This window comes from Embiotoca jacksoni, unplaced genomic scaffold, assembly GCF_022577435.1.
Source record: "Embiotoca jacksoni isolate LCO1_2020_lvr unplaced genomic scaffold, fEmbJac1.0.p SCAF_123, whole genome shotgun sequence".
Lineage (NCBI taxonomy): Eukaryota > Metazoa > Chordata > Actinopteri > Embiotocidae > Embiotoca > Embiotoca jacksoni.
The window spans coordinates 134,272-147,285 of NW_027185256.1; the positions used below are offsets into that span (position 1 = coordinate 134,272).

At 43.2% G+C, this 13,014-nt stretch overlaps 1 protein-coding gene across 3 annotated transcripts in view; it reads right to left on the reverse strand.

Moving 5' to 3' along the window:
* LOC138195739 (glucosidase 2 subunit beta-like) overlaps nucleotides 1-12,852 on the reverse strand; it is a 122,777-nt gene extending 109,925 nt beyond the window's left edge. For 2 of the 3 annotated variants that reach the window (XM_069145367.1, XM_069145366.1), the window contains exons 1-6: nucleotides 12,666-12,852; nucleotides 12,273-12,428; nucleotides 10,541-10,636; nucleotides 8,378-8,435; nucleotides 7,221-7,338; nucleotides 1,270-1,399 (exon numbers count right to left, since the gene is read on the reverse strand). In XM_069145367.1, coding sequence (XP_069001468.1) covers nucleotides 1,270-1,399; nucleotides 7,221-7,338; nucleotides 8,378-8,435; nucleotides 10,541-10,636; nucleotides 12,273-12,428; nucleotides 12,666-12,747 — 640 coding nt within the window. In that variant the 5' untranslated portion in view covers nucleotides 12,748-12,852. The remainder of the gene's footprint in view (nucleotides 1-1,269; nucleotides 1,400-7,220; nucleotides 7,339-8,377; nucleotides 8,436-10,540; nucleotides 10,637-12,272; nucleotides 12,429-12,665) is intronic. The other variant, XM_069145368.1, reaches the window with a different exon arrangement.
* Nucleotides 12,853-13,014: the final 162 nt, after the last annotated feature.

Below are 13,014 nucleotides of genomic sequence, written 5' to 3' on the forward strand. Positions count from 1 at the left end.
CTGAATCAACTTGCCATCTGAAATAATAACGGTAAGGGCTCGTCGGGAAGCTGTAAAGTGCTTGCTGAATTATACAGTTGGCAGATTAATGCTTATCCACCCAAATTCAAGCATTAATCAACATGTAATGTCACCGACTGCAGGCAGGAAAAAAAAAAGGATTGATAAGCAGCCTTTAAACCACTGAAACTTCCCCTCAACTTCTAAGCAACCACACACACACTATCATTAGAGTTGCATAATAAAACCCTGGATGGATAGCCAACATGGACAAGACATGCCAACGCGAGCATGGAAATAAAAATTGATGGTTGTCACGCCCTGAAGATGAGCAGTAATGGAAGTAAAGGATGACAGGAGCGTGTGTGGGGCGTGTGGGGGGAGGGGGGGCAGCGACAACCAGCAAAGGTCAGCTCGCACGGCGGGAAGCATGATGGATGCATGCTCAGAGGAAGCGCCAAAGTCAAATGACCTTTATTGCAAGCAAAACTTTTACTTGAGGGCCAGTTTGACACTAGAAAGACAATCAATTGCCAAAACTCCTCGACATCACTTCGAAAAAAAAATCCTGACAAAGTACTAATATCAGGCAAATCACATTATTCTTAAATGTGTCGTTTGATATAGTGACAACAGAATGCGAGTTTAAGAGTTTGAGTTTGCGTCACACTTACACTGCGCTACAATCTAAAGAAATCTCTAACTTTGAGCTAATTGAACCCAGACCATCTGTACGCCCCGCCATCCCGACACACACTTAATGACTCCAAATCCTCCTGCTGAAAAATGATTGAGCCCGTTTCCCATCCGGCCTCACAACTTTCTGTACATCCACACACGCAAGCCTGAGCGTCACTTAAATGCCGAGCCAGCTTGTGCTCGGAGCGATAAGGGAATTTTCCTGTGAGTCATAAGCAACTTCTCTCTGAAGGTTTGAGGAACATAAAAGGAGAGCTGAGGGAACGCAATGTGCTGCTGATCAGCAATCCTCTCCGAGTCAGTTTATTTCAACGGCGCAGGCGTCTGTATTTAACCCTTCCGGCTCTTTCTGACGTCCTGCCATTTGTCATCCTGACCATCTGACCCGATGTTCGCGTGCCAATTTACTTTTGTTCGACGCAAGGCTGAAATGAAATGGAAGCTGCCCTGTAGCCGGAACAACGGCCTACCTATATCTGCAAACTGGAGCAACTCTGTGAAATAAACAAATGCCTTCAGATGGACTCAAACCAAATCATGGGCGGGTTAAAAAAGTGTCGCGACCCTTACCTCTGTCCTCTGCCTCCAGCGCCTTTAACATTTGCTCTTTGACTCGATCGGCCTCGTGTTTCCTCCTTCTGTGTTCCTCTAATTTGATCTGGAGGTCTTCGGCGACCTGATGAAGCTCTCTGAGCTGAGCCTGAAGGGAGACAATACGAGGACAAACACAGGATGAGCCCAACATGCAAAACATGTTTCTACCAACCAGTTAGTTATACGCTGCTCAAAAAAATAAAGGGAACACTTAAACAACACAACGTAACTCCACGTCAATCACACTTCTGGGAAATCAACCTGTCCAGTTAGGAAGCAACACTGATTGTGGATCAGTTTCACCTGCTGTTGTGCAAATGGAACAGACAACAGGTGGAAATGAGGCAATTATCAAGACAACCCCTATAAAGGAACGGTTCTGCAGGTGGTGTCCTCACCACTAGAGGTAGCATGAGGCGGTGTCTGCAACCCACAGAAGTTGCTCCGGTAGTGCAGCTCATCCAGGATGGCACATCAATGCACACTGTGGCAAGAAGGTTTGCTGTGTCTGTCAGCACAGTGTCAAGAGCATGGAGGAGATACCAGGAGACAGGCTGGTCCACCAGGAGATGTGGAGGGGGCCGTAGGAGGACAACAACCCAGCAGCGGGACCGCTATCTGCTCCTCTGTGCAAAGAGGAACAGGAGGAGCACTGCCAGAGCCCTACAAAATGACCTTGGCGGTGGGTCAGCGATGGTCTGGGGAGGCATTTCTTCGGAGGGCCGCACAGCCCTCCGTGTGCTAGCCAGAGGTACCCTGACTGCCATTAGGTCCCGGGATGAGATCCTCAGACCCATTGGAAGACCATATGCTGGTGCAGTGGGCCCTGGGTTCCTTCTGATGCATGACAATGCTAGGCCTCATGCGTCAGCAGTTCCTGCATGATGAAGGCATCGATGCTACGGATCGGCCTGCCCGTTCCCCAGACCTGAATCCAATCCAGCACATCTGGGACATCGTGTCTCGTTCCATCCAGACTGTCCAGGAGTCGACTGATGCTTTGATCCAGGTCTGGGAGGAGATCCCTCAGGAGAACATCCGTGGTCTCATCAGGAGCATGCCCAGGTGTTGTAGGGAGTGCATACAGGCACATGGAGGCCACACACACTACTGAGACTCATTTTGACTTGTCTTGAAGAATTTCCACAGAAGTTGGATCAGCCTGTGATCAGATTTTTCCACTCTTATTTTGAGTATGATTCTGAATCCAGACCTCCATGGGATAATGATTTTGATTTCCATTGATCATTCTTATGTTATTTTGTTCTCAACACATTCAACTATGTAATGAATAAAGATTTTCAACTGGAATATTTCATACGTTGAGAGCTAGGATGTGTTAAATGTTCCCTTATATTTTTTTTTAGCAGTGTAGTTAATATGACCTGTTCTACAGTAGTTTCTAGTGCAGGTGAGTACAAACACTGCCAAACTTTCCTGATATTTTCTCTCCTGATGTTTTCTTTTCTGATATTTTCCTTCGTTTGAGGCACAACAGAAAACACAATCTTAAATATGTATTCGGTTCCACGTCTGAAAAATTGACAAAAGCCAGAATTGACAAAAGCCATTGTGGATGAACTCTGCTTTAATCCCACTACCGCTGCACCTTTTCCATCACTCTAGCTCTGAACTCATTATTTAAATCTTGGCACCATTTCGAAAACTGCTGCTTTCTTTTTAAGTAACATGCGCGCTGCACTGACCAAACACCATGTACTGTGTAATGACATCAGGTTTGCATATCAGTGTTTCGGGTTTCAATGATTTTGCAACTTACCACTGTGTTGCACCACCTCTTCTTTTAACAACACTCTGTAAATGTTTTGGAACTGTGGAGACCAGTTGCTGGAGTTTTGAAAGTGAAATGTTGTCCCATTCTTGCCTGGTATAGGATTTCAGCTTTTCAGGGTTATTTTTTTGTCCAAAGAGAGGATATATTTTTTTTATTAAACAAGCAAATTTCTCAGTTTCAACATTTGCTATTTTGTCCCCGTTTTCTTTTCCATTGAATGTGGGTTTACGTGATTCGCAAATCATCGCTTTCTGTCTTTATTTACATTTTGCACGTAGTCACAACTTTTTGGGGGGAAACGAGGTTATAAAAACACTGCTCGAGTCCAACCACACAGAGCAGAAGGTGCATGATGTTCATGTTAATCATTGTATTACTTTCTGCACAGTCATGATTACACATTTCTTACTAGAGACACACAACATGGAAATCATAATTTACACACCACCTCAAAAGCATGGACAGAAAGTTGGACCTGAGTTTTTAGGGTTTCTTCACTTTCTTCATGCATCAGTATGTCTACCTCTCGACCAGAACCAGCCTGGGAATTTACAAAACTCATACGACAGCAGTCGGATCGGCACAATAGACTATTTAAATCCGTTGCATCGGGAGGTGTTGCTGCCACACCAAAAATGACAGCTTTTGACAACCAAGCGTAACCTATCATCACTCTCTGTAATGGACCAATTAATATGAAAAAGCAGCATCTCCTTGTTTGTGTGTGTGTGTGTGTGTGTCAATTCTGCCTCCCAAATCTCTCCTCAGAGACTCTCATAATGCAGTGATGGATCCTGTGTGGTGCAGCAAGGGATGACTACCTTTCTAGGCCACGCTGTTTGCTCAGCCACCTTCGGTTTGCAGCAGTGATTTATGGGCTCCATTATGAGCGTACAAGAACATATTTACTGGTGAATAACACAACATGCAAAAAGTTATTCCTGTGTGTAAGTATTAAACAGCAAAAACTAATGTGGACAGTATCAGCGCATGAAGCCGAATTAAAATGTCTATACATTTTTGTTTGTGACTGAGATTTCTCAAGTTCCTCTCTTGGAAAGCTGTAGCGCCATTTAGACCTGAAACAAGATTCAGCATTTTAGGTAAAGAAAAGGTAGAGGAAAAACTATACTTTAAAAGTCAGGGACCAGCAAACGCTGCACATCATTTCCTGCTTTAAGATGTACTCTCAAGGGTGGGTCAATAAACAGAAAGATAATCACAATCCTCCTGAAAGAGGATTTTATTGAATACCAATCTGCATTCAATTAACAAGCCGCACTGCCATGCTACCCTCAGCTTTCTTTGTGTAAAGGATTCTAATTTGATTTTTTTTTAAAATAAACTTTTCTTGCGAGCTGCTTCTTTAACAGCAGATTTTTTTTTCTTAACCCTCGAACCGGAGGAGGAGTTCACTTTTGAGGCACTGTGAAAGGTTCCCGATACGAGGCGACCCTGCCATATCAACAGAGAAACACCGAGAGGAGAGGATCACAAAGTGCGGCAGGGCTCGGAGGGCCGGGTGACACTTCAGCCTCGATCTGCCAATCAGCCGCCAGAGAAAAGAACAGGAACACACAAAAAAAAAGAAAGAAAGAAAGCAGAACAAAAGGGAAGAGTGCCGGGTAAAAGCCCAGAAACCATCAGCTGGCAAATCAGACGTGTGTGTGTGTGTGTGTGTGGTGTGTGTGTGTGTGTGTGCGTGTGTGTGGCCTTCAGTCAAATCTCTGTTGTCAAATAAGTGCTATCTTTTTTTAACTGCACATTTTAAACAAACCTGACGATCCTGAAATGCTTTTTTTTTTTTTTTTTTTTTCCTTGTAGCACAAACGGAGCTGCAAAGTGCTTCAAAATACCTTGAAATTAAGTGATTTCTCTCATAATCAATGCACAAAGTAACACAAAGGTTGAGGACAGCCCTGAGAAAGTCAAGAGGACGTTAAAATGTGCAGCAGCAGCAGCAACGAGTCTTTCACAATCCGAACTACATATTTAAAAATGACCGTAACCAACATGTCTTACAGCACTCGGGTCTTAATAAATCTGCAGTTTTCAAATGCTAATACAGAAAAAAAAATGAAATTGTCGACCTCAACTTGTGGTTGGACGGTAACTTGTAGCTCCTAAAGCACAACACTGCATTAAGTAATGAGACCACTGAACCAGTAAATAAAACCTCCGACATATAAAGAGACCCACAGCTGCCAAATTCACCCATTTAATTTACACCAAACTCTGTGGCTCCAGTCTCTAATTTGGATTAGTGCTTGTTAAAGTAAATGTGCAAATGGAGAGCAGAAGAAAAACCATCAAGTAGTTCCTGCTTATATTGAAGCGGGTCGATTCCAAATAGGTTTGATTGCTCAGGACAGACACTTGTTTACTCGTGTTGACTCACAATCCTCCATTCACCCCCCCCCCCCCCCCCCCTCCGTACTGCTGCAGAGTGACGGCTGAATTCCTTTAGAGATGCAACAACATGCGAAGTCGGTGGCACGACAAGAATTTGATGTCGTGTATGGGCTAGAAAATAACAGCGCAAACTACAATTAGACTGGATGTGAAACAGAACACACGACAGCGACACTGTTGAAACGAGAGGATGATCGGTAGGAAACGGCATGAGCTGATCAACTCAAACGAAGTGGTCCAAGTGAGACGATGGTGGGAAAATTGCTGGATATTTTTTGGGTTTATTTTTTTTTATTTTGACAGCCAGTAAGCAGCGAACGTCTCGCTGTGAAAGGGCAGAAAGAAGCCGCGCAGCAGGCGGAGGTCGGTGCTGGAAGAAAACGGAGCTGGAAGCACAACAGACGCCCGAAGCAGCAGGAGCCGTGAACATGTATGATCAAAACAGTATCACGGAGTCACAAGCTGCTCATTTAGAACAGGAATCCACAGAGTGCAGAGCTCGTAGAAGCAAATTAACCCCGACGTCCCGATCCGTCCGAGCGCGTTTGCCAGCGAGCCGGGTAACGGCGCCGCCGTCACTGAGCGACGGCGCGAGTAGGCGGAGCGAAAAGTTAATTAGATGCGTGGCGGATAACCGAAACAATATCGACGCCCAGCAGCTACAAACTAGGAGAGCGTTCTACTTTTTTTATGATAAGAATAAAGTCCCCGTGCAAAACATCTGAATATCTGCGAAATGAACTGACGCGACGTTTTGTACAGGCAGGAGTGGATCCCACAGTGTCTCCTGATGACACTGGGGAGCCTCTGACTTGCGCTCCAGCGCCACCGTGAGGTGGATGTCTGACATGGTCATCGTGTTTGCGCGTGCTGGATATGAGCATGTTAGCGTCTCGATACGAGCATTCAGCTCAAAGCAGCGCCTTACAAAAAAATAGCTGCGGACTTTTGGTCTTGTTTGGAATCGTTACCGGTGAAGGAAATGTAAAAAAAAAAAAAATAGTTGCAACGTTTGCGTTTTACAAAAGTTTGAAGGCGACCTTAAAGAAACAGTATTCATTATATTCCTCTCTTGATAGACTTTCTATATGTATGCATGTATTAGTTAATAGATCATTTAACCACCAGAAGTGCCTGATATCGTAACAGAATCACGTACGGAACGAATGAAAATAAAATGATGTGTTGCTGTAGGATTTGGATTCAGACCTAAACTTGTCCATATAATTAATTCTGCGACGTTTTGCTGCTCCATCACAGTTTTTCGAGGCATCCCGAGTTTTTTTCCTAGTCATTTTCGCCCTTTGCCCCCCCCCCCCCCCCCCTCTTAACTTCCTACACTGATTGTTATGTAAACCCACTCAATTCAATGTCATTACTCTGTATTATACATTCATCACGTTGCTTTGGGGCGAGCAGCGGCAAAATGTTATGTTTTCAGAAATGTAAATCAGTTCTCCATTATTTTTTGCTATGGTAACCTCGCCGCTGCAGGCGTCTCCCTTTCTGAATCGAGTTAGGGATTAAGCGCGTGTATCGTTTGTAGACCATCGAGACCGCCGAATGACTGCGGTGTACGTTTCCTGCGGTTGGAACAACGGTGGAGAAAGCACGCGCGAGAAGTAATTGGTGTTCTTTGGAGGGAAGCCCCTGATGACTGCGCTTGGTTACAGCCTGCGTTGCTGTACGACGGTGGTTACTTCAGCCAAATGGAGTGTACCTGTTTCTCCCTCCAGAGAAGCACTCCCTCCTCAATCAGCTGCTGCTTGAGTCGCAAACCCTCGTCCAAGGTCCTCATCTGGCCCTCCACGTACGCCCTCTCTCTCTGTCCCAGATTCCTGCAGGAGAGAGGAGGCGCGGTCCCATCATTACCGAGGAAAAGAAAAAAAAACCGTCAGCCACCCCTGCTACGGTCACCGGGATGGCGCAATCCAATTTTTAAGGGCCCGCAATGCCGCAGGAATCCAAATGGGAAAATAGAGGAGTAAATAAGACGGAGGGGCTGATGCTCCGTGGCGCCACTAAATTGTTTTTGAAGTCTGGCAAACACAATATAAGTGTGGACCTTGTGAAAACATAATGAGATACACTCGGCTTGGATGTGGTTTTTTGTTTTTTTGTTTTTTTTTTCGAGGCGGACGGCGGTGACTGAAATAATAGAGGACTGTCAACAAAGGAAGTGGGTTAGAGTATCGGAGGCTGCGTTTACACAGCGGGATACATTTCTGCATCATAGCGTGGTCAATCTTTGCGGTGCAGCTCAGAGGAGATGATAAATGTGGCCTTGTATATATAATACTTGTGTTCACAGACCTGCCACCTAAGCAGCATGTTATGTTATATAAATGGCATTATCTGCCTTAACAACATCTGTGGATGAAGAGGTGTAATGAAGACGAGGGTCAGATTTACCTTTAACATTAATAAACTCTTCAAAATCTGCATATATATATATATATACACACATATATGTGCACACACACACACACACACACACACACACACACACACACACACACACACACACACACACCAAAGTCTGAACTACATCAAGTGTTAAATCATAGTGACATCATGCCCCCTGGTGGCCCAATGATTGAGTCACCATTGTGGTGTAGCAGAGTGGCAGGTGAACAGTCTATCAAGCTACTGCTATAATAAGTAACTATTAGGAGCTAGATGACATAATAAATATTTAATTTTATCACCACATTGCCCAAAATCCTCTCTTTCATGTTGGACTGGGTAATTATCTGTTTCACATTTCCTTTCCTTTCTTTCTTTCTTTTATAAGTAACCAGAGACTTCGGTGTCTGATGGCATATTTGGAGTCAAACTCTACAGGTGTTATCTTATAAACATTTGATTTCAACTGACCAGCAGGTGTTCTGGCAGCGAGCGTGGCTGTTGTACTCGTCAGAAGCGTCGCAGCAATCTGGCGAGAGAGAAACCAGAAGAGCAGAGGACATGTCAAAGAGGAGAAAGGTGAAAAGCTGTGGCTTTAATTCGGTGGTCAATACATGATTTGGCAACAGTAATAAACACAAATTTAAAAAAAAAAATTAAAAAAATTAAAAATTAAAAAAAGGAAAAACAGGACAACAAAAAATCAGCAACTATTTGTTTTTCTATGTAATTGTTTTTTTTTTTATTTTTTTTACCACAACCATCTTTCATTTTTTAACATAAAACCCATAATTCTCACTATTTAGTCAGTAAACAAAATTATTCAGTAGAGCTGGAAAAAAAATAAAAAAAAATCAAGAAAAAATTCAACAGCAGATGCGTTGATCATCATTTCAGTCATTTTTCACCAAAAAAAAAAAAGGCTGAACATTCATTGATCCCAGCTGCTGAAATGTGATGTTTTGTTGTCGTATATTGTAGTTAATTGGATATTTAAGGGGGTTTAAACCACTGCTGGCACAAAACACCGATGATATGATGGCACCTTCTGCTTCATGGATTAAAATACTTTGCTGACGAAATCAATCGCCTACCACAGAAACAGTTTGATGTTTTGGGAGAATACGACTCGAGTCATGTGTGAAGAGTCTCACATTCCTACGGAGCTACTGCAGACTGCTAACTTAGCTTAGCATAAAGACGGGAAACAGGGGAAATAAAAGACCCTGGTATCTTTGGGCAAAGATAGATTTTTTTTTTTTTTAAAAGCCTAACAAATTAACGTGTATATGTTATGCGCATAACGTATACTAATACTTAATCTTCTAATCTAATTCTAAAAGGCTTATTTCCAAAAATGTCTGACTTCATTTAATCAACATGGATGATCATCATTAGCTGCAAGTGAGAGTCTCCTTTAAATTTGTCGTGACCACACAGAACCAAATAAACTGTGCGACATGTGTGTGTGATATTGATATCGTCCATTAAGTGGAACATTTAGATATCGTCGCTCCAGTCAGCCACTGCTCATCCTCAAAAGATGAAGATTAGACCTTTGTGTCTGCGTGATGTCCCTCTCTGACTCAGAGATGGTCTCTTTAAAATCGGCCACTTATAACATCTGCTGTTTTTCTACGTTTCTCAGATCTGTATTTTTCTCAGATGTTTCGCCCAAGAGAGTGGGCACAGTGTGAAATTTCTCAATTACCCAGAACCCCGTTGGAGCCCAGCGGAACAAGACCAGTTAAAAAAAAAGAAAAAAAGGGAAGCCAATGGAAATATCTCAACAAGCAGTCGAAGAGGGGAGAAAGAAAAGACGATGATGTGGTGGCTATCAAGTGGTTCCATTCAAGGCCCGGATGAAAACAAGTGGGAGTAGAAGAAAGGAGGCAGTGAGGTATCCAGGAAACATCCCCCCCCCACCACCACCTTACTTTGCTTTCATCCTTTCCATTTATTTTCACGCGCGTGCCATCTAACGCCGGCGCTACCGGTGACCGAGGAGACGTCGACATGCGGAAATGTTCAGAATTCATCCAAAGTGAAAAGCTACAGGAGGAAGAAAATTTAAAAAAAATTAAAAAATTGGGCTGAAAAACTGATCTGATTAGCGTTCGGCAGGTTCGTACCAGAAAGAAAGGAGACCAGGGCCCCGGGGAGAAGAGACAGATGTTTTTCGTGGAAAGCGTTTGCGTGGATACATCTGGATTTTCTGTGTTAAGAGAGGCGGCGTTTTGTTCGTTACCACAAAAAGGAGCGACAGTGTGTACGTCAACATGTCGGCTGCTTGACATCAAGTCAAAATTTCTTGTCCACGTCTGCGAAAAACACACAAAGAGGGCGGGAAAAGAAAAAAAAAAGGCAAGCGTTGCAACTTCTTTTTTCTTTTTTTTTACCTGGCGAACACAAGAAAGAAAATTACCACCAAAAAAATGCTCCGAGCATGAAACGGGACGGCTAAACTTTCATTTTCGGAGCGTAATGACTCCGTTCGTCCCTGCGGCGTTTTCCCAAAGCTGTCCTTGGGAAAACGCCGCAGAAAACATTTCGCGATCCGTTCCTTTCTGATCGACGCGGTTTGCTTCACGAGTCCAAACGGTTGAAAGGGCGACGTGGGAGAAGCGGCCTTACCGCAGATGCCGTCGTTGACCCGCGACGACGGGACGTAGTGTGGCCGGAAACCCAGGTTGGTGCAGTAGAACCGGCCACGAGGACAAGCGGAGGTGCCTGCACGGAGCCGAGAGGAGATGACGTCAGCACAAGAAACCGCCAGAAACTAACGAGGCGGCTAATAATCTATGAATAAACATGATACAGTTAGTTGTGAATAAATAAGGTGTGTCCTTGCTCTATTTTTGTTGTTGTTTTGTCATTTTGTGTGTGTGTGTGTGTGTGTGTGTGTGTGTGGCTGGCGGTGTTGTTTGTTTGTTTGTTTGTTTGTGAAAAGAGTGTGGGTTTCAAAAAGGAACCCTCAAACGTTTGTTCAGCTGTCTGCAGCAGCACTTAGAAAAATGAAAAGTGTCTTGTTGTGGAAGTGAGCAACAGTACGATCAAGACTATAAACTAAATGTGATCTTGTTTTGAATATGTAATGAGGGATTTTTTTTTTTTTTTTTTTTAGTTCAGTGTCTGGGGAATTTTCACCTCTATTTTGTTTTCTCCTATTTTCACTAAACAAGCCAGACTGCATATAAACCAAACTCTGCATGTTCACTGTAGTTTCATGAACATCTTGCTTTTTCTACCCTCTGTGTTTACAGAGGTTCATTAAAAAGGTGTTTCTCGTTATGTTACAGGTCCCCGGTAGATGTTAATAAAGCTGACCACACACTCATGTTTTGTTTGTTTTTTGTCCTCTTAAAGGAGCGGTGTGTAGGAATTAGTGACATCTAGTGGTGAGATTGCAGATTGCAGTAACCCTCCCCTTCCAGGTGTGTTGGGAGAATCGAGAGTGTGTTCTGCTTTGTCACTTCTGGGCTCCTGTAGAAACAAGTTTGTGCAATGTGGTGGTCTCCGTGGAAGAAGACCTGCTTCCTATGAAGATCCATTAATGGGCTCATTCTAATGGCTATTAATACGACGAAATACTCTCAATTAACACATTAAAATAACACTTTCATTTCTGATATTGCTCAACCCTCGGGTGTTTAACCGCAGCAGCGGTGCAGAGGGCTTCTGATGGCCCGACAGGTTTACACGGCGATGTCCAGGAAAATGGAAATAGGTAAACATCCGTTTGTGCTTTAAGAGACTTGTGTTTTTGTAATTCCTTCTTTTGCTCAACCCCGACGGACGAAGTCTTTTCCCCCACGAAGGTGGACGTTCGCGACCGCCGGTTGCGTCGCCGGATGCTTTTCCCCTGGACGTCCGGACATAAGCACAGAGGGTTCTTTGTTTCCAAACTGGAATCACTTTGGTTTCATGCTGTGCACTTGGTATTAATACCAAAAAAATAATAATAATAATAATAATAATCCTATTTCAGATACATTTTTGGGACATTTACTGTAATATATCCTGTTATTTTTTTTTTTTTAATTATAGAAAAGAACATGAAACACACTTCACAGTTGTTGCTTATTTTAAATTTTAACTCTATTTGTGTTTTAAATTTTATCCGTTTCTTATGCATCTCATTTCTTTTCTCTATTTTTTTTTTAAATGTTCCTTTATATCCGTTTTTATGTATTTTCTTGCGGGGAAGCACTTGGATCTGCGTTTCTTATATGAAAGGTGCTATACAAATACATTTTTGTTATTATTATTATAAAAGTGTTGACATTGAGTTGTGCGTGAAGGGTTTTTGGTCACATAAGTCAATGTCAGTAAAGTCAGCAGTGCAGGTGAGGGAGGCAGAGCTCACCTGACGTAAAACAGACGTGCACGTAGGTTGACTTTGTACCTGGTTCATCGGAGCCGTCTTCACAGTCACAGTAGTCGTCGTTCACCTGCTCGAAGGGGATCATTTTGGAGCCATCGATGCACAGAAAGGACCTCCTCTCCCTGTAGAACCTTTTATCTGTTTGCACAAACAAAAACAACAACAACAACAACAAAAAATGCATGAAGATGACCTCCAACTGCAGCTAGAAAACAAACAACAAATAAATAACGGAACACTTTTTTTTTTTTTTTTTTTTTTTTGGTCTCCTAAAAAAAAAAAAACCTACGTTTCCATCTTTAACAAAATATGACGGTAGCTGCTTAGCTTTGAGCTAAAAGGAGGTGGAGGAGGAGGAAGAGGAGGTGCACTTACAGGACGAAGATATCCCTCTCATTTTCCGCGAGTCTACAAGCCCAGACCAAAAGACAGCTGCGATAATCACGTGGAAACGCATGTCGGTGGCCTGAACCGTAAACTCTCCATAAAATCCCGCTCAAGGGTGTTTCAAACTCACGACAACACGTCCAACATTTTAAACTGGCCCGTGCTCCGACTTCCTGAAACAAGCGGCCCCGTGACGCTCCCGAGGCTTCCCGTTGGTCCTTTGCTCGAGCCTCACGTGATTCCTTCCAGCCTATCGCGAAGTGAGGTTAAAAACAGGGATGCGCTTGTTTACCTTTTTTTATTATTATTATTTAGAGATAATTGAAACGAGAATATA